Here is a 27,253-nt window from a genome sequence, read left to right on the forward strand (position 1 = left end):
TTTGGGGCGACCCGGAGCGACCTGCATTGACTTCAATGTTATGAAGTCCGTGCCGGCCGCTCCGAGGTCGCGGTGCGAGCAGCGCGCCGCGACCTGTGAGGTCGCCCGGCGAAGTAGCGTCGCCCCAGTGTGAACGGGGCCTTAGGCTCGGTTCACACTGGGGCGGCACGACTCTGTACTACTTCGGGGGCGACTTGTGCATTCCCATGCACCATGACTTCGAAGCGATTTGCAGGGACTTCACATAATGGAAGTCTATGCAAGTCGCTCCGAGGTCGCCCCTAAGTAGTACAGGACCCTTTTTCTAAGTCGGAGCGACTTGTGTCGCTCCTATTAGAACGGGTCCTGTAGCAGTCAATGGACTGCGAGGGAGTGCGACTTGTCAGGCTGACAAGTCGCCCTAGTGTGAATCGAGACAGTTTATAAAAAAAAAAGAAAAAAAGCCTAATACGCCCTTTGCCGAGTTAAAGTTAGAGCTCTCCAATCAGCGTGGAACATGAGTTTTGCTGATTGCAGAACTATAGGACTGATTCACAGGTAGGGTGACCACATCTCCAAACTGCCATTCCGGGACCCCCCCCCCCAAAAAAAAAATTATGTTTTTTGATACCTTCATTTGCCAATTTTTCAGCAGGGGGGGTGTCACATGTCACATTACACAGCCCAATCAGAAAAAATAGAATGGATGGCCGAAGCACAGCGCTGAGCGCACGCTGTGTACCCAGAACATTACACACCCCTGACTAATTACTTTCCTCTTAATGCAATGAAACGTCTCATATTAAAGGACAAGAAACACTGTCCTGACGTGACGTCATAAGATATGATTGTACAATGTATGTTCCTCTCTAGAAGTGTTACCAGATTCTTCAGCTGGGCCGCCTGCTCCTTATGATAGTCCAGCTTGCTGAGGGCGCTGGGCCGGTATTTGTCCACCCACAGACTCATCGTCTCCTCCACTCGGAGCACCGACTCCGCTCTTCACCTTCAAATCCGGCGCGAAACCATCCAACACCCCCAAACCCGCGAAATCCCAGTCCTGACATGAGCATGCGCAGTGCAGGGCTCGCAGACATGCCGCTGATAGGGGAGCTGCTTCCGGGTATTCAATGTCCTCACTCCGCTCCCCAATATATGGTCTCCTTGAAAATGGCCGCCGGCCCAGTCACGTCACCGTCGTCATGGCAGGGGAGGACTCGGAGTGGCGGACTCGCCATGCTCGCGCACTTCCGCGGACGGCGGCCGCGGCTCATCACGGGCCATTCCGGGACACTGCATTGTCCCGGAATGAGGGTGACCGGGAACCGGGACAGACTCTCCAAATGGGGGACTGTCCTGGGCGATCCGGGACACGTGGTCACCCTATTCACAGGGGGTATGCCAGACCTCTGCAGAGTCCACTTCCCAGGGCTGCTGTGAGAAATCATGGGGCCCCATACAGCCTTCCTAATGGGGCCCCAACACAGCCCATCCCCAGGGTGCAGTGAAACAACTGCTGTTCTGCTCCTACCTCCTGGGCCCCTCTGTTGACCTGATGGGGCCCAGGGAAATACAAATCAAGCCCTGGAAAGCGAGTAGGAGAAATGGTGTGTTCTAGTTAAATTTATTTAGGCAGAAACAATAAAGCTACCCTGGGTCCCCCCTGTTCAGCTAATGGGGCCTGGGCCTAGTACAACAGGACTGGTGGTACTGCCTTATCAGCAGCCCTGCCACTTCTATATGGAGGGCAAGGGTCTCTCTCTACAGCATGCAAGCCGGGGACAGGCTTCTCTACTATCTATTCTAAAGAAATGAAATTCCTAGGAGTCTGTTTATAACACATTTATTCCAACATAATGTCATGCACATTCATATGGGCTGAATGAGTTCTGGCCATAATTTCAGTAATGAATTAATTCCTATGATCATTGACGCAATCTAGTGGCCAAAATGTGGTATATTTTCTCACTGAGGTATTTCAGAAAACTATACTGCATACTGGCCACTAATTGGAGCTGACAATCATAGGAATTAATCTATTTAAAAAATTATGGCCAGAACTCAAACAGCCTGCAGAAAGGTGTGTGACATTCATCCAACAAATGTTTTATAATTAAACCCCTAAGACTTTTAGCAACTCGTTTTGAATTTACCTGAAATGCATTTAGCTAATTTAACCCATTAGCGCTGACGGAACGCAAATATGTGGCCTCGGATTTAGGGGGTTGTACTGGGGTGATGCCTGCAGCTAGAGGCATCACCCCGGTACCTTTGTTTAAAGAGGACGGTTGGCTTTCTTGTAATGACAACCAATGTCATTACAAGGAGCGGGACATACCCCCCTTCCGCCGCCTTCTGCGGCTCGCCTGGGTCTCCCATCCCACCCAGAGAACCGAGTGACCAGCCTGCACATCCCCTGACTGGTGGAAGACCTGAAAAAAGCCGAATTCGGCTCTGATCGGGTCTCCGATGTAAAAACCCGAAAGTGATGTCATGACATTACTTCCGGGTACTGGAGCCTTAAAGGCGCTAGATTTAAAAAAAAAAATGACATCATTCAAAACAGCCAAACTTGGCTATGGAGATTTTTTAAGTACTGAAGTTTGCACAATTTTAAAGCATGAAATGTTGGGTATCTGTTTACTCAGTGTAACATCATATTTCACATTATACAAAAAAATTGGGATAACTTTACTGTTTTTTTTTTTTTTTTAATTCATGAAAGTGTATTTCTTCCCCAAAAACTGCATTCGAAAGACCGCTGCGCAAATACTGTGTGACATAAAATATTGCAACGATTGCCATTTTATTTTCTAGGGTCTCTGCTAAAAAAATATATATAATTTATGGGGGTTCTATGTAATTTTCTAGCAAAAAATACTGATTTTAACTTAAGCAACAAATGTCAGAAAAAGGCTTCCTAAAGGGAAAGTCTAAGTTTAAAAAAAAAAAAAAAACAGCCCAAGGGAAGGTACTCACATTGAAGTGTCCCTTATGCTGGTTCTGGCTGTCCTAATTGAAATCTGCCCAAAGCCACCCCTTCAACACCACCCCCCCCCCCCCCAATACGCACACACACTTGCAGTGGAAAACTTAAAACCTTTGGTGCTGCGGGAATTACTACAACCACTGGACTTGTCACAGGCATTCGTTAACCACTTCCTGTGAATCGACATACCTGTACATCGGCTCGGAGAAGTGGTTGTAACGGGATCAGTGGCAGCTGGTGCGTTGGGGGCGCAGGGGCGCCGCCCCTCCATCCATGCGTCTGGCCCCCTAATCTACATGCGGGGCGCCGGACGCATGGAGTTCAATGGGTTTTTTTTTTTAATCACCTGATTAGAGCCAGAGGCTCTAATAGGCTTCAGAAAAGGATGGACCGGGGGCGCAGAGCACTGCGCCCTGAGCCCACCCATTGTGTGAATGAAAATTGGCTATTGTCACACGGATCCTCCTCCTGGCCAATCAGGAAGTGGGTCAGAGACCGGCTTCCTGATTGGCCGAAAGGCGAACTCATGCCATTGGCCGAGTAGGAGGCGGGAGGACTCGAGGAGACGCGGGGAACGGAGGAGAAGCCGCCGCTGCAGGTAAGTCTCTCTGCATTGAAGGGGGCAAGCTGGTCACTCTGCATTGAAAGGGGGCATGATGGTCATTCTGCATTGAACGGGGGCACGCTGGTCATTCTGCATTGAACGGGGGCACGCTGGTCATTCTGCATTGAATGGGGGCACGCTGGTCAATCTGCATTGAATGGGGGCATGCTGGTCAATCTGCATTAAATGGGGGCACGCTGGTCACTCTGCATTGAAAGGGGGCACGCTGGTCACTCTGCATTGAAAGGGGGCACGCTGGACACTGCATTGAAAGGGTGCTCGCTGGACACTCTGCATTGAAAGGGGGCACACTGGACACACTGCATTGAAAGGGGGCACGCTGGTCACTCTGCATTGAAAGGGGGCACGCTGGTCACTCTGCATTAAAAGGGGGCACGCTGGTCACTCTGCATTGAAAGGGGGCACACTATACCTTGATTACTGAAGGCCCCTTTCACACTTTTGTGACCTCAAATTCACGCAATTTTTTCAGCGTTTTTTGCCGCAAAGCAATGCCTATTACATTTTTCTGTTTGTGCCCCCTCAAAAATTTTGAGCACCAGCCGCCACTGAACTGGATGATGTCTGCAGCTGCAGGCATTATTCCTATACCGATCTGTAGAGCCGGTGGTCGGTTTTCAGAAGATAATAGCTGATGCGGCTCGTGAGCCGCTCGGCCATTATCCCAGCGAGACCCGAGCAACCAGCCGGCACGTCCGCCAGCTGATTGGAGCCCTGAACAAAGCCAGATTCTCTGATGTATTAACCCGAAAGCGGCATCATGACGCCACTTCTGGTTTACTCGGTGTCTACCAGCACCGAATTAAAAAAACTGTCTGTATTTAAAAATGCCAGTTTCAGCACTTTGAATACTTTGAAGTGTAGTGGAGGGGTCCTAGTGTCTTTTAGACCCCCGATCCCTCCATAAAGAGTACCTGTCACTGCCTATTACTGTCAAAAGGGATGTTTACATTCCTTGTGACAGCAATAAAAGTGATCAGATTTTTTTTTTTTTTTTAAACAGAGCTAAACATAAAAAATTAAATAAAATAAATAGGAAAAAAAAATGCTAAAACGCCCCTGTCCCTGTGAGCTTGTGCATGAAAGAAAATGCATGTATAAGTCGCGCCTGCAAATGAAAATGGTGTTCAAACCACACATATGAGGTATCCCCACGATCACCAGAGCGAGAGCAATTATTCTAAAAAAAAGACCTACGCTGTAACTCTAAACTGGTAACCGCCAATGGAGATTTTTAAGTGCGGTGATTTGTCGCCATAGTATTGATACAGTTTGAGTAATGCACGTGTATACAATGTCTTTAGTTTCATGCTTCAGGGGTATTGCGGCGTCATGCATGATGTGATGGCTCGGGGTATCCTTACTCCGCACAACACATCAGGCATCATACCGCAGAATGAATGTATGTGATTGAATGTATTTATTAGTATGACCGGAAATGTATTGTAATGTAGTGTATTTATGCGCTGCTAAATAAAATGGAAGGTGATGGCGCTGCTTATTTTATAAAGTGCAAATAAATATAAGATGTTTAAATATAAATATGATTGAGGAATAAGAAAATAGATAAAAGATGTGGAGGTAAAAAAACCAATAACCAAGTAAAAAGATCAAACGTATGGTGTTATAAGGGATATAAAATAATCTAAAAATATTTTAAAGGTATATAAGAGAAACAACCACCAGAGGGCGTAATAAATTGCAAGATATGACAATAAATATGCTTGTGTATATGCCAAAAAATAAAATAAAAATAAACAATGTAAATATATGACAATACTAAATGAATTGATAAAATTTATAAAAGGTGTTGGTTCCGCAAGTGATAATATAAATAATAGTGGATGAATTAAATAATAAATAAATAGTGAAAAAGTGATAAATGTGCGGGAAACTTTTATGCACGGGATGGGTGTGCAAAAAAAACGGTTGGTATACAGTGCAACAAAAGGTGATAACAATAAATATATCAAGGTGAATCAAAAATAAATGTGCCAAAAATTTTTTTTTTTTTTTATGTAAATATGCAGGTGGATACAAAGGTGCGGGAAATCTATTTGTGCAACGTGCAAAAAAATTGTGATATTAAATCAGTCCATATAATAAAAATGAGTCCATAAAATAGTGGTGATAACAAAAATATAGGTGTACAGGATGTCTTACGGTGACCCCCAAGGTGGGTGACTGGTGAGTGGTAAAGTGGCCCCTGGTAGAAAGACCTACTCACCAGATGTACCCACCCCACACAGGGGTATAGAGCGGGTACTGAAGAGGTATCTTTTAATCCTGGCTCTGTGTAGTAGTTCCCTTCCTAGGGGAGATGTGATATGGAGTCCGGAGTGTCCTAAGTGGGGTCCGGTAGTGAAATACTGTGGTATCCAAAGCCTCGTGGGTAGATCAAGTATGGCCACTCAAGGGTATATGGATGGAAGGAAAAAGAGAGCTCGATAGTGTATTATCGTTTTGCTAAAAAGTTTAATGTTAATTCCAGCAGCAAAATGGGTACTCACATATACAAAATGGGAAAACAGCGAGGTATCGGCGTCCCGGAACGCAGTGCGTTCCAACTAGAGACCGGAACCGGAAGTGACGTGACGGCGCTGTACGCGTTTCGTCATGTGACGTCTTCTGCAGCGTCCTATCACTTCCAGCGTAGGCCCTTTTGTACATGGTGGTTGCTAGGCAACAAAGTTAGTTGGCGGAACTCAACAAAGGAAAACTGATGCCGTGGGTCGTAGTATAGGGAACAAGGCGTAAGGTAATCTTAGCCAAATAGAAATCAGATGGTAAGTATAAAGAACAAAAACCCAGGCTAACCATTGTTGAATACTAATTGAATGGATATATAATATGTCAATATAAGAAATGTAATGCTCCGTGCCTAATAATTGAACCACCATGTATACATACAGGGAAGGATATCTCGTACATAATATTAAAATGTGTACAACAATATTTTATTAACAAATAGGATTAAAAATATATTAAAATGAGAAAAGTATTAAATTAAAATATATTGCGCCATCTGGTGGATAGAATAAATATATGAGGTACAATTGATTTAAGAACGCAGAAATTGCGCCATCTAGTGGATAAGTTGTTAATTGTATGAGCTATTCATTTAATATAAAAAGTATATATACGATGTAAAGGTTATTAATGTTGTTACCATGAATTTATTAGTATGTGATTGCTATCAATATATACCAATTTATGAAAACCGAGGTTTATCTATAGGAGAGCCCCTAATCTACGCAACCAATTGGTACATAATGCTATTGATCCCCCCAAACCAGTGAAATTGTTTCCTGATTTAAAAGGGTTTATCCGATGCAACAGGTGTTTACCTTGCAAATCAACGAACAAACAACCCAGAAAGACGTTACATTTTAAATCCAGATGGAGTGGAGAGGAATTCAAGATTAACAAACTAATTACATGTCAGACCACCCATGTGACCTACCTGGTAGAGTGTCCATGCCGACTCCAGTATGTCGGTAGGACCACCAGACCTCTTTTCGTGCGTATTAGAGAACACATCAAGAACATAAGAAAGGGATTTCCGAAACATAGCCTCTCTAGGCACTTCGCAGAGGCACACAATAAGGATCCCAGGGGACTTACATTCGTTGGAATTGACTCTATTACAGGACACTGGAGAGGTGAAAATAAAAGAATTAAAATCTCCAAAAATGAAACCAGCTGGATATATCGGCTTAATACACTCCAGCCTAGGGGATTAAACCTAGATATAGACCTCAACTGTTTTATTTCCAATTTTTAACCTTTTCCCATCAATTTTTATATATGAATATAGTATCCACCCTATCATTACAACATATTTTATAATTGTTATATTTTTATTATTTTTTATTATATCACTTCTCATTTATTAATTTTCATATTCATATTTATTATACTCCTACACTTTATTAATTCATATCCATATGTATTAAACTTAATATACTATACTGGATTCTAATGTTCGGTACACACCATTGTCATTTCACCTTCCATTTCTTTATTAATTTTTATATATATATATTTTTTATTTTTATTTTTATATATATCTTTTTATATATATTTTGATACATCCTTCTAATAATTAATATACATATATCTTTTCCACACATTAGATGTACTATCCTCCTATAAAATATTATTTTTTATCCATAAAAAATTTTTATCCATAATGGTTTCTACACAATAGCTTATATTGATGTTAATCTTATCTATAATTAAATCAGATGTCCTCCATAAATATATATTTTATCCATCATGTTTTTCATAAATTGGTATATATTGATAGCAATCACATACTAATAAATTCATGGTAACAACATTAATAACCTTTACATCGTATATATACTTTTTATATTAAATGAATAGCTCATACAATTAACAACTTATCCACTAGATGGCGCAATTTCTGCGTTCTTAAATCAATTGTACCTCATATATTTATTCTATCCACCAGATGGCGCAATATATTTTAATTTAATACTTTTCTCATTTTAATATATTTTTAATCCTATTTGTTAATAGAATATTGTTGTACACATTTTAATATTATGTACGAGATATCCTTCCCTGTATGTATACATGGTGGTTCAATTATTAGGCACGGAGCATTACATTTCTTATATTGACATATTATATATCCATTCAATTAGTATTCAACAATGGTTAGCCTGGGTTTTTGTTCTTTATACTTACCATCTGATTTCTATTTGGCTAAGATTACCTTACGCCTTGTTCCCTATACTACGACCCACGGCATCAGTTTTCCTTTGTTGAGTTCCGCCAACTAACTTTGTTGCCTAGCAACCACCATGTACAAAAGGGCCTACGCTGGAAGTGATAGGACGCTGCAGAAGACGTCACATGACGAAACGCGTACAGCGCCGTCACGTCACTTCCGGTTCCGGTCTCTAGTTGGAACGCACTGCGTTCCGGGACGCCGATACCTCGCTGTTTTCCCATTTTGTATATGTGAGTACCCATTTTGCTGCTGGAATTAACATTAAACTTTTTAGCAAAACGATAATACACTATCGAGCTCTCTTTTTCCTTCCATCCATATACCCTTGAGTGGCCATACTTGATCTACCCACGAGGCTTTGGATACCACAGTATTTCACTACCGGACCCCACTTAGGACACTCCGGACTCCATATCACATCTCCCCTAGGAAGGGAACTACTACACAGAGCCAGGATTAAAAGATACCTCTTCAGTACCCGCTCTATACCCCTGTGTGGGGTGGGTACATCTGGTGAGTAGGTCTTTCTACCAGGGGCCACTTTACCACTCACCAGTCACCCACCTTGGGGGTCACCGTAAGACATCCTGTACACCTATATTTTTGTTATCACCACTATTTTATGGACTCATTTTTATTATATGGACTGATTTAATATCACAATTTTTTTGCACGTTGCACAAATAGATTTCCCGCACCTTTGTATCCACCTGCATATTTACATAAAAAAAAAAAAAAAAATTTTTTGGCACATTTATTTTTGATTCACCTTGATATATTTATTGTTATCACCTTTTGTTGCACTGTATACCAACCGTTTTTTTTTTTGCACACCCATCCCGTGCATAAAAGTTTCCCGCACATTTATCACTTTTTCACTATTTATTTATTATTTAATTCATCCACTATTATTTATATTATCACTTGCGGAACCAACACCTTTTATAAATTTTATCAATTCATTTAGTATTGTCATATATTTACATTGTTTATTTTTATTTTATTTTTTGGCATATACACAAGCATATTTATTGTCATATCTTGCAATTTATTACGCCCTCTGGTGGTTGTTTCTCTTATATACCTTTAAAATATTTTTAGATTATTTTATATCCCTTATAACACCATACGTTTGATCTTTTTACTTGGTTATTGGTTTTTTTACCTCCACATCTTTTATCTATTTTCTTATTCCTCAATCATATTTATATTTAAACATCTTATATTTATTTGCACTTTATAAAATAAGCAGCGCCATCACCTTCCATTTTATTTATCTATCTTTATAGCCTTTGGCTATAGTTTAAGGGAGGCTGCAGCTTATTTGTGCACATACTGTACTAATCCCTTGATATCCTTAGCGCGGATTTATTTATTCACATATTTATGCGCTGCGTCGCAGTACAGGGGAGAATGTACCCCGACAAAAGTATTGTTTTTTGTATATCTTTTATGCAAATAAAGATTACATTTTCAACCAAAAAAATTTGTCGCCATTCTACAAGTGTGCGCAATTTTAAACTGTAACATGTTGAGTATCTATTTATTCGGTGGGACATCATCTTTCACAATATACAAAAAATTGGGCTAACTTTACTGTTTAGTTTTTGTTAAATGCAGTGAAATTTATTTTTTCCCCAAAATTGTGTTTGAAAGACCGCTACGCAAATACCGCGTGACAAAAAATATTGCAATGACCGCCATTTTATTCTCCAGAGTCTTTGCTAAATATATATATATATATTTATATATATATATATATATATATATATATATATATATATATATACATATATATATATATATATCTACATATCTATATATAATGTTTGTTTACAAGTTAAAATCAGTATTTTCTCTAGAAAATTACTTAGAACCCCCAACCATTTTATATATATATATATATATATATAATAAAAAAAATATATATATATATATATATATATAAAATGTTTGGGGGTTCTAAGTAATTTTCTAGAGAAAATACTGATTTTAACTTGTAAACAAACATGTGTCAAAAAAAGGGTTGGTCCTTAAGTGGTTAAAAGTGAGGACTGTGCCCACCCTTTCTGCCCCCCTCCTCCATTCATAGAAGCTGTACTATAGCTTCCATCAATTAAAAATTCAGGCAGAGGACGAAAGATTTCAACTAGAACATCCAGCACAGGGAACAATTCTCATTAAATGTAAGTACCATCCCTTGTGCTGAAAAGAAAAAAAAAAATAAGAAAAATACCAAAGTTAAGCTTTAAATTGGGCTTAAAAAAATACATCTTAACATATAATTTCCATCCATCTATGACTATTCCTATGAACTGGCTTGTTGGAAAATTTCCAATCAATCAGTGCATGCAGCCGATGGGTGCAGCAGCACTGATCAATGTATTCTGATTGTGGGGGAGTCCTGCTGTCAAATTACAATGAGACAGCGGGGAGGTTGGCTGAATGAAAAAGACTGAACCATGTATGGCCAGCTTTAAAGATTACATTTTGGCTAGGAATTCAAAAGCAATTTAAATGGTTACCAGTTGTATGTCACAAATACATCACCAGAGGGCAGCCTAGGACTTGCATTTGCTCTGACTTCATCTGATCTCTATAAAAGAGAGGAAGAACTGGACTCTTTTTATTTTGGATGCTAAAACCAATCATGAAGTCAGACATACAGTATTAGTAAGGTGTTTACCCACCTAGTGTTACATATAATAAAGTGTATCTATCCATTCTTAGTTATGGTGGCTGCATTGTTGTTTTTTTTTTTTTTATTACAGGTACTTTATATAGCACTGACTATTTTCACACTGCTTAACATACTGTAAAGCCTTATACACAATATATATATTTTTTTGGTTCAAGCCAGTGGATTGCATAAAAAAAAAACAAAAAAAACCCCTGACAGTTCAGGTCGGAGCCGCTGTACTAACAATCTGATGTTAGTACCCTGATCTTCCCTGCTGAGCTATTGTGTTCTGAAAGGGGGACGGCCCCTCCGCAAGAACACTCCAGTCAGAGCTCTCAGCCATGCTGCTCGGGAGCCAATTGGCAGACCATTTTCGGTCACAAGGCTTCTACAGAAGTCACCCGAACAGCTTCTGCCGGATTGGCTGCCGCACACACTGGCCAAATGTCAGGCTGGTTTCTATTGAACTGTCCGATGCCAGCCAACATTCGGCCCATGTGTACTAGGCTTAAAGTTTTGGATAGAGTGGGGATGGATTAGAACACTTCAGTTTTTATTGCTATCTGTGCCCTCGTTTAGGAGATTCGCCCTCTCTATTTGTCCTGTTTACCATTATCATTGAAAATGTAAGTAAAAGAAACCTCAATTTTTGGGCTGTCTCCAGAAAAGTAATAGAGGGGAGATCTTCCATTAGGGACCAGGGAGGTCCCTGACTTCCCAACCGATTCCTTATATTTGCAGGGATTTCCTCTCACTTCCTGTTTGGCTATGAGACAGGAAGTGCAGGGAAATTTCCCCATTGGCACACATATGGTGAAAAAAAAATCTATATTATAGCCCTCACTTACTCTATCCAAAATGAAAAAAAAAGTTTTGCCCATAGTTCTACTTTAAGTTCATCTCAATCTTTGACCTCAAGGACAATCTAAGATCCCTATTTCACATGCATCCATAAAAAATACCAGTGACAATTTAGACAGGATTAACCTACTAGCAGGTGTGGGAGGAAACTGGAATACCTGAAGGAAACCCATGCAAGCGTAGGTTATCGTGCAAACTCCATGCAGAGCAGACAGTGTCTTGGCTGGGATTCACTCTGATGACCCCAGTGCTAAAAGGCAGAAGTGATAATCACTAAATCACTGTGCTGCCTACTTTTACCTGATATTCCTGCCAGTAACACACTTCCTACTATAGAGTGTCAACTTATGGAGGAGAAGTGTTCTCACAAGTTTTGAACAGACTGCCAACTCAGCTCAGTGTGGCCAAAACTGCACCCAATCCTTTTTGGGAACATGACACACAGTAAGGCATTGTAGTTCAATGCCATGTGTCGACGTGTTTCAGTGCAGGTGCATTGCCTTAGTGCCATGAATGACACTGAAACGCACTAATGTGTGAATACTGTGGCACCATGCATGTTACTGCAATGCAATAGTGCAGGGGTGGGGAACCTTTTTTCTGCCAAGGGCAGATATATATTTGGATATTTATAACATAATTCAGGGGCCGTACAAAATTGTCAACTTAAAAATGTGCCTGTTATATTTGGTCAAACCTTTAATTAACTCACCCCTAATGTGATGGCTGGAACTGCTTCTCTTTGGTGAGGTGTGTGATCTTAGCTGGTATTAATGATGGTGCTACTTGCAACTGGTTTTCCAGGTTTGCGTCGGTCAGTCTGCAGCGCAGTCAACACTTTGCGGTGGTAAGTTTTGAAAAGAATTGCTGGTAGGTACAGCTGGCTGGTACTGCTGTGGGTACTGCTGGCTCTGGCTGGTACTGCTAGCTGATACTGTTATGTGCTGTTGGTACTGCTGGCTGGTACTGCTGTGGGTACTGTTGGCTGGTATTGCTGGCTCAGGCTGGTACTGCTGTGGGTACTGCTGGCTCAGGCTGGTACTGCTGTGGGTATTGCTGGCTGGTACTGCTGTGGGTTCTGCTGGCTAAGGCTGGTACTGCTGTGGGTACTACTGGCTGGTACTGCTGGCTCAGGCTGGTACTGCTGGCTGGTACTGCTGTGGGTATTGCTGGCTCAGGCTGGTACTGCTGGCTGGTACTGTGCTGTAGGTACTGCTGGCTTGTACTGCTGTGGGTACTGCTGGCAATTACTGCTGGCTCAGGCTAATACTGCTGGCTTGCACTGCTGTGGGTACTTCTGGCTGGTACTTCTGGCTGGTACTGCTGTGGGTACTGCTGGCTCAGGCTGGTACTGCTGTGGATACTGCTGGCTCAGGCTAATACTGCTGGCTGGTACTGTTGTGGGTACTGCTGGCTAGTACTGCTATGGAAACTGCTGGCTCAGGCTGGTACTGCTGGCTGGTACTGTAGGTACTGCTTGCTGGTTCAGGCTGGCACTGTGCTTTGGGTACTGCTGGCTGGTAATGCTGTGTTTACTGCTGGCTCAGGCTGGTACTGCTGGCTGGTACTGCTGTGGGTACTACTGGCTCAGGCTGGTACTGCTAGCTGGTACTGCTGTGGGTTCTGCTGGCTCAGGCTGGTACTGCCGGCTGGTACTGCTGTGGGTGCTGCTGGCTCAGGCTGGTACTGCTGTGGGTACTGCTGGCTCAGGCTGGCACTGCTGTGGGTACTGCTGTGGGTACTGCTCGCTCAGGCAGGTACTGCTGTCTGGTACTACTGTGGGTACTGCTGGCTCAGGCTGGTACTGCTGGCTGGTACTGCTGGCTCTGGCTGGTACTGCTGTGGGTACTGCTGGCTCTGGCTGGTACTGCTGTGGGTACTTGCGGCTCTGGCTGGTACTGCTGGCTCTGGCTGGTACTGTGTAACGCTCCTGCGTTTTATGTATGATGTGGATTTTCAGCTGCAGAAATATTCCACTTCAGTAGTCATGTAGAGAAACGCTGAGACACCAATCCCAACTCTCAATGACTCATTATGTGTGGATGATCTCAATTCAGCAAGTAAATACACACACTCAATAAGATGTTTCCTAGAGTGACTTATGTATATAGTAACACAGTGATGATAGGCTGAAGAGACAGGTTGGGTAGAGATGGTAGATGACAGACACTTGAAAGGAAATGTTCTTGAAAGTAAGATAGTAGCAGATGGGATGCAGATAGGTTTAGCAATCATGTATGGTAGCAGATGACAGAGTAGCAGGTGGACATACAAGAGAGATCAACCCAGTGCAAGAACAGGTGGTAGTAGGCTCAAGAGCTAGCAATCTTAGATAATGCAGATGTAGTAATAGTCCTTAGTATGCAGAGCTAGATAGTGTAAGCTTTAGTATAAAGGTTATAGAGGTTTCCCCTGTGGGGTACTTATCACTAATAGCAATGTAGCAGAGGAGAGGTTCGGCAAGAGCGGATGATCCGGTAGCGGGATACAGGGATCAGCGCAGCGTGGTTCCGACAGCGAGGTATGCTTGCAAGCATGAGAGCTTCAAGACAGGTTAGCATCAAGGCACAAAGCAGTTTGAACGAACACATGTGAGTGATAGCCGGCGATCTAAATAGCCATCCAGTCCGGCGCTCAGTGATGACAGCATCAGTCTTAAAGGTGTATGTGCACCTTACCAAAAGAGAATGGTGGGGCGCATACACTTATGAAAGAGTAATTAGGGTACCCAAAGGTACCAGAACATTACATACTGCTGTGGGTATTGCTGGCCCTGGCTGGTACTGCTGGCTTTGGCTGGTACTGCTGTGGGTACTGTTGGCTCTGGCTGGTACTGTTGGCTGTGGCTGGTACTGCTGTGGGTACTGCTGTGGGTACTGCTGGCTCTGGCTGGTACTGTTGTGGGTACTGCTGGCTCTGGCTGGTACTGCTGGTGGGAAATGCTGGCTAGCAGCGGCGTGGCGCTGGGGTAAGAGGCGATGCTTCCTGTATTGGTCACAGGCGGAGTGCATTTGATATCACTCCGCCTGTGACTCACTCAGACTGTCAGAACGGAGCTGGAACTATACAGGAAACATCGGCTCCGTTCTGACAGCTCAGTTGAGAGACACAGACTCAGCTGCACGGGGACCGGACGAGATTATTTTGCGGGCCGCATACGGCGGTATGATCCCCACCCCTGCAATAGTGTGATCCCTCTATATTTTTCCTTCACTGGCCTAAGCAAGCATCTAGGTAAGGTAAGGGAAACACTGATTACTTTCTGCAAAGATCCCTAGAGCCTGCAGGGGCTGAAAGCGGCCCCCAAGCTGCAGGTTAATCGCCAAGGCTGTAGAGTGAACAGGACAGCACTGGATTTCTCACAAGATGAATAAAAAATGTTTTTATATTTAACAGACCAAATTGGAGCAAATAAACAGAAGTTCACGGTTAGGGTTTACATATACTTTAGAAGGCCATTATACCCACGATTGATAATTGGGTTATTTATACAAGTTTATCAATCAAATGCTTTGTTATGTCCCACAAAGAATATGGATTAAGTACCTGTGTACAGTATGTACTCCTTTTATAGCCGCTACTTGAAAATCCAACTCTCCCTTATCTTCACTGCTTTGATGGCCACAGATCTGAAACAATCATGCAGCCAGTGAAATTGAGGTTATCAGAGTTTGCCTTACATTTTTTTATTGTTCCTTTCATCCTTACTTTGTATACATTTTTCAACGTTCCATGTATTGTATAGTAGACACATGGTGTATATGCCTGTGAATAATAGAATATTCCTTTTCTATGAGTAAGACTTAGGCGAGCCATACATGATCTTTTTTTTTTTTTTACCAAAAATATGAACAAATTCTCCCATCCACACATTCCATATGGGTAGCAGAATCACTCCCGCTGAGCTATTGTATTTTGCCAGCAGGGCGCCTTCCCTGCAGTCAGAATACAATGATCAGTGTTGCTGGCAATAGTCACCGGCCCTGATAATTTGGGAAAAACCTAACAGGCTGGTTGTACACAAATTGCTCAATAGATCAAGCTGTGTACAACCAGCTAGCTCATACATGGATTGAAATTCCGCCGGTCACTGCTGAACTAACAGGACTGAGTGCAGCAACTTCTCTTCTGAAGTTGATCTGGTGCTGTGATCTCCAAATTTTCATACTTGTAGAAAATGTTCTCATCCTGAAAATGAAAAACAATGCAGACACCACATCTAAGGACTGGTAACTTGCAATATATTATTATTTTTTTTTTAGTTTAGATGTACTTTGGATCCAATTGTGTTTCATTTACTCCCACTAGACAGCCCAAGATGTAAATGACTGAAAGCCGTCAGAGACATTATTCACGATGCTTCCTGTTACTGACATCAACAATGGGGCACTATTCCTTCCACCGACTCCAATAATGGGGCATCATTCCTGCCATTGATACCAATGATGGGGCACTATCCCTCCCACTGACACCAATAATGTGGCACTATTCCTCCCACTGACTCCAATGATGGGGCACTATTCCTCCTACTGACACCAATAATGTGGCACTATTCCTCCCACTGACTCCAATGATGGGGCACTATCCCTCCTACTGACACCAATAATGTGGCACTATTCCTCCCACTGACGCCAATGATGGGGCACAATTCCTCCCACTGACACCAAAGATGGGGTACTATTCCTCCCATTGACACCAAAGATGGGGTACTATTCCTCCCACTGACACCAACAATGGGGCACTATTCCTCCCACTGACACCAATCATGGGGCACCATTCCTGCCACTGATACCAATGATGGGGCACTATTCCTCCCACTGATACCAATGATGGGGCACTATCCCTCCCACTGACACCAATAATGTGGCACTATTCCTCCCACTGACACCAACAATGGGGCACTATTCCTCCCCCTAATGCACTGTTTATTCCCACAGATGCCAGGAGATTTTCTTCTCCCACTGGCCATAGTTTGGCCCCCCCAAGTCTGAAGGACAGTAAACTGGCCCTTTGTTTTTGATGTTGGGAGACCCCTGATCTAGTGTTTTCGGAAATTAAAGTCCGTGCCTGAAACTCTCCAGTTTTGAAAACTGAATGATTAGTTCAGGCATTTAACACAGAAAATACTAAGGCCAGAGTCAGCCAAGCTAGTAGAGTTTAAAAATGGGCATCCCCCTTATTTTTATCAGTACATGTTTGTTAGAAGTCAAAAATATTACCAAGAACCAATGCACAAAGAATTAACATACTTTTGCTTTTCTCCCAAGGTCTCACTGCACATGTCGAGGTTGTCCGGATTGTATTTGACCCTAAAGTTATAACTTACACAGATTTACTGAAGTTATTCTGGGAGAACCATAACCCAACTGAAGGTACATTGCTTGTTCATGTGTATTTAAAATCGGGTGGTCATCCGTGAAGTATCTCTTCATAGGAAACTTTCAATAAATAAACATTTTCAAGTCATTTTTTTATCATTATGTTCAAAACTAGAAAAATGAAAAAAACAAAAAAAAAAAACAAAACAAAAAAACATTTTTTTACCATTTGCAGCCAGCAGAGAGAGCTATATGTAGAAATAGAAGCAGCCTCTTTGCAGCTCTTGTGTTAAAATAGACCTTAACCACTTTAGCCCCGGAGGATTTGGCTGCTCAATGACCAGGCCCTATTTTGGGATTCGGCACTGCGTAACTTTAACGGACAATTGCGCGGTCGTGCGACGCTGTACCCAAATGAAATTGACGTCCTTTTTTTCCCACAAACAGAACTTTCTTTTGGTGGTATTGATCACCTGCTCCTTTTTTTTTTTGCGCTATAAACAAAAAAAGAGTGACAATTTTGAAAAAATAACAATATTTTTCACATTTTTTTATATGAAATTCTCAAAAAGAAAAAATGTAAAAATCCAAAATGTTTTAACATTTTAGGCCAATTTGTTTTCTGCTACATATTTTTGGTAAAAAAAAAATCGCAATCATTTTGATTGGTTTGCGCAAAAGTTATTCAGTTTACTAACTACTGGAAAGATTCATGTCATTTTTATTGTTTTTTTTTTTTTTTTAACTAGTAATGGCAGCGATCTGCGATTTTTTTTTTTGCGGGACTGCGACATTGCAGCAGACAGATCGGACCCCTGACTGACATTTTTGACACTTTTGGGGGTACCAGTGACATTACTACAGTAATCAGTGCTATAAATATGCACTGTTACTGTAAAAATGACACCGGCAGGGAAGGGGTTAACTTTATTGGTGATCAAGGGGTTAAGTGTGTCCCTAGGGGCGTGATTCTAACTGTCAGGGGGCGTGGCTAGTGAAGTAACCACAGAGACATGCGATCCTATATAGCAGGATCCAGAGGCATAACTAGAACCTTCAGGGCCCTGATGCAAGAAACCATGAAGGGCCCCCCAGACCCCTGGCCGGGGCCCTTACCTTCAAGCCCAGGGCTCTTCCCACTAATCCTGGAGCTCTTTACACTCGTTGCATGGCCTTTTATTACGGTCCCGCAGCAGGTTCTGCAGTGGGCCCCCTTCCTGCAATCTTGTGGGCCCCCTTCCTGCAATCTTGGGGCCTCCCCACAGTGGTGCAATGCCAGGGTCCGGTCGCAAGTGTGACCTTTGCGATCCTGGAAGTTCACCCACTGGTTTGCTACCGGGCCCCCTGGAGCATGGGGCCCGGTAGCGATTGCAACCCCTGTAGTTACGCCCCTGGCAGGATCGCATAGCCTCTGTGCTTACTTCAGGGAGAATGACAGACGGCTGTGTTTCTCCCTCTCCTGCGGGAGATCGTGAGTGGCCAGCGGCCATCGGAGCCGCTGGTCACACGCGCTGGCTCCCCAGGGAACGAGCGGGGGCAGAAGCGCGGCGTGCGCTCGCCCCACAAAAGTCTCGTGGGCGAGTGATGTAGGTCTACGATGCTTTGCCTGTAAGCGACAGAGTGCAGCAGTAAATCTACGTGAGGCGGGGCTAAAATGGTTAATAGAAGGCGGGCTCTCTTCCTCTAACTGGTAATGTTTTACGCAAGCAGTGCTGGGCTTTCTTGCAAGCCCAGCAGGTTTTGAAAATAGTGTGTCATAGTAATAATAATAATTATTACACAGTAATGTTTGTTTAAAAAGATTTTAAATAATGTTAAGAATTTATAATATCCAGGTATATACTTAAAGTATAACAAAAGGCAAAACTTTTTTTCTGGATAGAGGGGAGAGGGATTAGAACACCTGTCAGTTTTTGCTGATGCCTGTGTCCCCGTTAGGGAGATTCACCCTCTCTATTTGTCCTTTTTACCATTATACCCCAAGGGTGAAAGTGAAAGAAATGTCCACATTTTGGGTTGTCACCAGAACAGGAGGAGAGGGGATACCTCCCAATGGGAACGTTAGTTCTGATGACCCTGTTGACAAGGAGGGATTCCAACACTTTGAAGGGATTTCTTCTCACTTGCTTTTTTGGCTATGGACAAGCAATAAAGGGAAATTTCTCCAAAGGACACAGATAGTAACGGTTAATACCCTTCTTACTGTATTCAAAATGAAAAAGTTGAGCTTTTCGTTCTACCTAAAATAAAATCACTCAAAACCATTATAAGAATTATCGACCTGCAGGAAATCAGAAAAGAGCACAAAAGTCGACATTAGAAATGTTTTTATTAGATCTAAGACGGTAAAATTGGACAAACATATTACAGCCTCACCTTTTTTTTTTTAATCAGTGCTTTTAATTATAAAATCAATGGAAGGAAAACACGACGGAACTTGCTGATTGTTCTTAAAAGCATTTCACCCACAGTCAATTGGCTTTTTTTCTTTTTTATGAATAATCATTAAAGCGTACCTGAACTCAGTAATGAAAATGGATTATATTGCAGCTTACCCCTCCCTAGACCGGCCATACATGGTTTGAATTGCCTGCTGAACTGGCCGTTATTCGAACTGTTAATGGGCAGGCTAAATGTACCAAGTTGATTGATCGCACTTCCTGTCTTATGGGTAGCAATGCTGACTCAGTGTCCATTTACACTACCGCGACTTGTCAGGCGACTTGACAGCCTGACAAGTCGCGGTCCGTCGCGGTCCATTGTGTGCTACAGGAACCGTTCTAATAGGAGTGACACAAGTCGCTCCGACTTAGAAAAAGGTTCCTGTACTACTTTGGGGCGACCTGGAGCGACTTGCATAGACATTCATTATATGAAGTCCGTGCAAGTCGCGCCGAAGTCACGGTGCGTCGCGGTGCACGCGACTTCACAGGTCGCCCCCGAGGTCGTGCCGCTTCAGTGTGAACCGGCACTTAATGTTCTGTATCTGTGGATCAGTGCTATCAACCTAGGACAGAAAGGTTTTAGCATTACAGAAATAACAACTAGACACAAGATTTCTGGCAGGATCAACAGGTATATTTTCATACTTGTAGAAAATGTTCTCAGCCTGAAAATGAAAAACAATGCAGACACCACATCTATAGGACTGGTAAATTGCAGAATAATATTTTGTACTTTGGATCCAATTGTGCCTAATTTACTCCCACTAGACAGCCAAAGATGTAAATGACTGAAAGCCTTCATAGACATTATTCTTGATGCTTCATAATTCCATGTTTTTACCACTTGAATTAAATTTAGTACAGTATATCACAAAAGTGAGTAAACCCCTCACATTTTTGTAAATATGTTATTATATCTTTTCATATGACAAGACTGAAGAAATTACACTTTGCTACAATGTAAAGTAGTGAGTGTACAGCTTGTATAACAGTGTAAATTTGCTGTCCCCTCAAAATAACTTAACACAAAGCCATTGATGCCTAAACCGCTGGCAACAAAAGTGAGTACACCGCTAAGTGAAAATGTCCAAATTGGGTCCAAAGTGTCAAAATTGTGTGTGGCCACCATTATTTTCCAGCACTATCTTAACCCTCTTGGGCATGGAGTTCACCAGAGCTTCACAGGTTGCCACTGGAGTCCTCTTCCACTCCTCCATGATGACATCACAGAGCTGGTGGATGTTAGAGACCTTGCGCTCCTCCACCTTCCGTTTGAGGATGGCCCACAGATGCTAAATAGGGTTTAGGTCTGGAGACATGCTTGGCCAGTTCATCACCTTTACCCTCAGCTTCTTTAGCAAAGCAGTGGTCATCTTGGAGGTGTGTTTGGGGTTGTTATCATGTTGGAATACTGCCCTGTGGCCCAGTCTCCGAAGGGAGCAGATCATCCTCTGCCTCAGTATGTCACAGTTCATGTTGGCATTCATGGTTCCCTCAGTGACCTGTAGCTCCCCAGTGTCGGCAGCACTCATGCAGCCCCAGACCACAACACTCCCACCACTATACTTGACTGTAGGCAAGACACACTTGTCTTTGTACTCCTCACCTGGTTGCCGCCACATACGCTTGACACCATCTGAACCAAATAAGTTTATCTTGGTCTCGTCAGACCCCAACACATGGTTCCAGTAATCCATGTCCTTAGTCTGCTTGTCTTCAGCAAAATGCGGGCTTTCTTGTGCATCATCTTTAGAAGAGGCTTCCTTCTGGGACAACAGCCATGCAGACCAATTTGATGCAGTGTGCAGCGTATGGTCTGAGCACTGACAGGCTGACCCCCCACCCCTTCAACCTCTGCAGCAATTCTGGCAGCACTCATACGTCTATTTTCCAAAGACAACCTCTGGATATGACACTGAGCAAGTGCACTCAACTGCTTTGGTCGACCATGGGAGGCCTGTTCTGAGTGGAGTCTGTCCCGTTAAACCACTAGTCTTGGCCACCATGCTGCAGCTCAGTTTCAGCGTCTTGGCAATCTTCTTATAGCCTAGGCCATCTTTATGTAGAGCAACAATACTTTTTTTCAGATCCTCAGAGAGCTCTTTGCCATGAGGTGCCATGTTAAACTTCCAGTGACCAGTATGAGAGAGTGAGAGCGATAACACCAAATTTAACACACCTGCTCCCCATTCACACCTGAGACCTTGTAACACTAACAAGTCACATGACACCGGGGAGGGAAAATGGCTTATTGGGCACAATATGGACAGGGGTGTACTCACTTTTGTTGCCAGCGGTTTAAACATTAATGGCTGTGTTGAGTTAATTTGAGGGGACAGCAAATTTACACTGTTATACAAGCTGTACACTCACTACTTTATATTGTAGCAAAGTGTCATTTCTTCAGTGTTGTCACATAAAAAGATATAATAACATATATTTACAAAAATGTTGTAGATTATATTACCAGACAGTAATTTGTCAGAGTTAGCCCTACAAGATTTTTTAAGTGTTTTTTTTTTAGAAGCTTTACCATGAGAATATCATTGTTTCCTTAACACGACACTCCATCTGTCACTGCAGGAATGAAGCAAGGCCAGGATGTCGGCAGTCAGTACCGCTCAGTGATATTCACCTATGGAGATCAACAGAGAGAAGCAGCTCTTTTATCAAAGGAGACCTTCCAAAAGGTAAACACTGTGCTATCTACATTCATACATTCCATAGAACAAGTTTGGTCTGTTGGTCAGGAACCAAAGTGGGGGCTCCCTGAATTCTATTTACATATGTCTAAATCAGTGGTGTCAGACCAGTGACCCAGTGCAGTCTGGTGTCCTTCCCCTGAAGTTTTTGTTCTTTTTTTTTTCCTCTTTATTAGGAAGTTGGAGAAGTAAATGAGGTGTTCAGCAGTGGACATCACTGCTGGTTCCAGCTATTCACTGGGCAATGCTACTGCTCATAACTTCTTATGGTGATTACGGTGGCACTGTTGGCTTGCTACCAGGGCTGGATTCACCATTAGGCTAGGTTCACACTTCTGCAGGTGTAGGACTGAGTGTAAATCGCATGCTGTCCCACATCTGCAGCAAAAACATGCTGTCGTTAGCAGAAGCCTGGGGGTGACATTAATTCTTAATTGCACCCCCACACACTGGAAATGGCAGCGCAGTTTTCCTGTGCTGAGAACTTCATAGAACTATGCGATTTCCTTAAGGCTGCAATCTTGGAAAAGCGTTTTCCAGCAGCCCATTCACATACATGCCTGCACAAACATGGCCTCCTGGAAACCGGCGTAGTGTGAATCTACCCTAGAGCACAGTAGATACATGCCTACAGATTGCAGAGGCAAAGAGTCAGCTTTTGCCTGTATGATTAATGGCCACATATTTTTTTTTTTACATCAGGAGCAATAGTCATCTTATTTTAAGAGTATGTCAAGGCAAAAAAAAAATAAATGCAACAAAACACATTTCCCCATGTTTAATCCTTTAAAGGCCCCACAAGTACAGAAGAATACCTGTTGATCTGGCAGCAGTGCACTCTGTTTCTTATTCCTGATGTGAGTTACCCTCTCGCAGTCAAGGATCAAGTCATAGCACTGCTTACCTTTTGCAGAATGGGATACATGCTATAACCCACCACTAGGAGGTGGAAGCTTTTTAGAACTATTTGTATTAGGCCACAGCATGGACTCCTACTTTTATAATAATATTAAATGTAGCAGAATTCCCAGCCATTTTGCTGGATAGGGGTCCGCCTGGGTTACCGCTAACAACAACAGAACATTTAAGCATGTTTCTCCAAGTGTGAGCACTGAGACAATGACCAGTCCAGTATCTTTGGGTTTTTATATTTATTGAGAACTTGGATGGGAGAAGGGATGAGTTGGATACTCCTTTGGCTCAACAATGCACAGTTTGCAAGGGACAACTGAAAATGCTTACTGGCGCAGACTTGATGCTGGCTAGATGCCAGTCAACGCTGGTTAAAGCTGGCCTGCTGCCTGTTAACACTGAACTGACTTCCGATCACCTCCTTGTGACTCAAAGTCCTTGTTGAAACTCCCTTTGGCATTCCTTGCTGAGGTAGCTACTTTATCACTGCTGCACTGCTGAACACTTATACGCTCCAGGGCCCGCACAGGCACCCTCTCTCACACACTTATCTTCAGGGCTTAGATACTGGCACTCCCTTTTCTTAGCCCTCTCTACTGGTTAGCTGGCTCCCGGATCCCTCTGACCTTCTGGAGTGGTCCCCTATCCTAGGCAGACCCCTGGGCAGTTTACAGTACTGCTTTCCTGGAAACCTCTGCCCAGCAGCTCCGCTTGGTCCACAGCACACTGGATCCCTCTCACTGCAGCTCAGCTCAATCCTCTGTCCTCTAGGTCGACCGTTAAGGACACTTTCCTCACCGTCAGCCGTCACCCCCCTCCTGGGACTCTGATTCTCGCCAAAGACACCCCGTCATGTGCTCCCCTCGGACTTATACCCCATCCCAGGATGCATTGCAGCAGAATCTGCCCTCTGGGATAGATACAAGCCCTGGTGTGCTATTGGTCAGGTTTCCTCCACTGTCCAATAAGAGCCCTCATTGGACATAGTGGGGAGACTCCCCAAGCTCAACAGGCACACCTGGAAACACATGACAGCCTAGCTGAACAATCATGCCCCCCTGATATGCAGACAGGGCCTCCCCTATGGTTTTCCTAGCACCTACCTAGGAGGGTGCTACATAAACATATTACAAGCTGCAATTGCTACTAGGACATAGAAACATGGCTACTACCTACAATTTATTCCTAGATACCTGAAGGGTGAGCAAGGTTGTGCAACACTAATATAAAATATAAACCTTGCACAAATAGCAATAGACTAAGACTGCTGCACCTTCGACAACCCTGAATACAAGATTAAAGCCAAACAGAAGTAAAGAAAAGTGCGCTGTCTTCTAATGCACCCAGGGCAACAGATAACAGTGTCTGGATCTAACCTATATAGTGCATGATCATTTAAAAAACAAAATATTCATCTCCTGGTGTGTAAAAAAGATATATGTCTAATGCATGCAAAAATAAATGATCACATATGAATAAAGTGAACATTTTCAAATACTTCATGAAAATGTGCAAAATATCATCCTATAACATAAAAAAATGAAAAACACAATATTACTTGTGCACTAAAATAATCAAAACCTCACAAAAAAATTCATAACACAAAGTTCATATTAAAGCGGAGTTCCACCCAAAAGGGGAAGCGCCGCTTGGTCTCCCCCCCCCCCCCCCCGGCACATTTGGCATCTTTCTAGGGGGGAGCAGGTACCAGGTTTTGACAGGTACCCGCTCCCAATTCTAGCTGAGTTTGCCACAGGGAACCCAGCTGAAAGTTTGTCCCCCCCCTCCTCCTTCTCCCGCCACCGGCCATTCACAAAGCGCAGCATGCTTCGCACATGTGCAGTATAGAATGCGGTTTCACTGCCGGTTTCCCTTAACCAAGCTGGAGGAGGCAGCACCTGAGAGCTGATAAAAAAAAATCAGCTTGGGTGAAGACACCACTGGATTCGTGGAAAAGTAAGTGTCCTTATATTAAAAGTCAGCAGCTACAATATTTGTAGCCGCTGACTTTACATTTTTTTTTGAAGGAGTCTGGAGCTCCGCTTTAATTGAAAAAAGTTCTAAAAAAATGTATCGTAAACATTTTTCAAACGAATCTATAGTGCTCTTATGCGAGTGCCAGGTGCTTCAATCACACAAAGTGCTTCAGTGCTCCATAGTGCTTGTAAAGTGATATAGCCTCTTACCAAATCGACATGATCTTCAAGTTCTAAGAGATCAATATCGCTTTTCGGTGTATCATATCCTTCAGCCACTAATATCATCACCGAATGATGCCAGTCTCGGGTACTCTATTAACAGCAATCAACATTCCTGTCCCCGTACCATGGCACCTGTTACCCACCACGCTGTCTAAAGGTAACAGTGGGGTTTTATGCACAAAATAGTAGAGGGCTCATTGCGCAATATCATTAAAAAACAGATATTTTTAAAAAAAATTACACTTACAAACTCCAAAGTTATGATTAGCAGTAAAACCAAATCACAGGCCGGTCGCGGAACATGTCAGCTGATCCGAGCGTGATGACGTCACAACTCTGATTCCAGCTGACACTGATATTAGTGGCTGAAGGATATGATACACCAAAAAGTGATATTCATCTCTTATAACGTGGAGATCATGTCGATCTGGTAAGAGGCTATATCAATTTACAAGCACTTTGGAGCACTAAAGCACTTTGTATGATCGGAGCACCTGGTACTCGCAGAAGAGCACTATTGATTTGTTTGAAAACATTTTTACAATACAATTTTTATGAACTTTTTTCAATTAATATGAACTGTTTGTTATGAATTTTAATGTGAGATTTTAAACGCTTGTAAGCACGAGCTAAATTGTGGGTTTTCATTTTTTTATGTTATGAGATAAATATTTTGCACATTTTCATGAGGTTTTTGAAGTTTTTCACTTTATTTACATGTGATCAAACATTTTTACATGTATTAGACCTATTTCTTTTTTACACACAAGGAGATGAATATTTTTTTTTTAAAAACAGTGAGTTTTATTAAAAGTTTGGTACAATAAAAAAAAAAATATATAAATTGAAAAAAAAATAAATTGAAAAAAAATATAAATTGAGAATATTTTGTTTTTAAAATGATCATGCATTATTTAAGTTGGATCCAGACACTTTCATCTGTTGCCCTGGGTGCATTACAAAACAGCGCACTTTTCTTTATTTATTTTTGCGCAACACTGATATTTTAATACAACCAGACAAGTTACATAGTTAGTCTGGCTGAAAAAAGACCATCTAGTCCAGGGTTTCTCAACCAGAGTTCAGTGGAACCCTGGGGTTTCTCCTGAAGTTGTTAGGGTAGGGGTTCCTAACCTCTCAGATAAGTTCCCCTGACTCCATTGATTGTTTTAGCTATCTGGAAGAAGGTAATTCTTCCACTGTCCACAAGTGTAAGGAGCATTCATCCCACTGACCATCACACTAACGTATCATGAGCTGTAAATACAGTCATTTTTAGCAGGGGTTCCCTGAGACCTGAAAATTATTTCAAGGGTTCCTCTGTGTTGAAAAGGTTGAGAAAGGCTGATCTAGTTCAACCAATATAGGAAAAATGTGTATATATATATATATATATACTCAACCAACGAATTAAATTCAAGCTACTAACCATAACCTACAAAGCCATCCATAACTTGGCACCCAGCTACATCACTAATCTGGTCTCAAAATACCGACCAACTCGTTCTCTTCGTTCCTCCCAGGACCTCCTGCTCTCTAGCTCCCTTGTAACCACTTCCCATGCTCGCCTCCAGGACTTCTCCCGAGCTTCTCCCATCCTCTGGAATGCTCGACCCCCATCTGTCCGACTATCTCCAACTTTGACTACTTTCAGACGATCCCTAAAAACACATCTCTTCAGAGAAACCTATCTGGCATCCACCTAACAACTGTGCTTCTTGTATCTCTTGACCATCCCTCTTAGATTGTAAGCTCTAACGAGCAGGGTCCTCTGATTCCT

At 42.6% G+C, this 27,253-nt stretch overlaps 1 protein-coding gene across 1 annotated transcript in view; it reads left to right on the plus strand.

The window, feature by feature from the left end:
* The window catches only part of LOC309548575 (peptide methionine sulfoxide reductase MsrA-like), a 41,996-nt gene that overhangs the window by 14,152 nt on the left and 591 nt on the right, over window positions 1-27,253 (plus strand). The window contains exons 4-5 of the mRNA XM_082248549.1: window positions 17,164-17,268; window positions 22,242-22,348. Coding sequence (XP_082104675.1) covers window positions 17,164-17,268; window positions 22,242-22,348 — 212 coding nt within the window. The remainder of the gene's footprint in view (window positions 1-17,163; window positions 17,269-22,241; window positions 22,349-27,253) is intronic.

Source organism: Pelophylax lessonae (genome assembly GCF_965119305.1).
Source record: "Pelophylax lessonae genome assembly, chromosome: 2".
Taxonomy (NCBI): domain Eukaryota; kingdom Metazoa; phylum Chordata; class Amphibia; order Anura; family Ranidae; genus Pelophylax; species Pelophylax lessonae.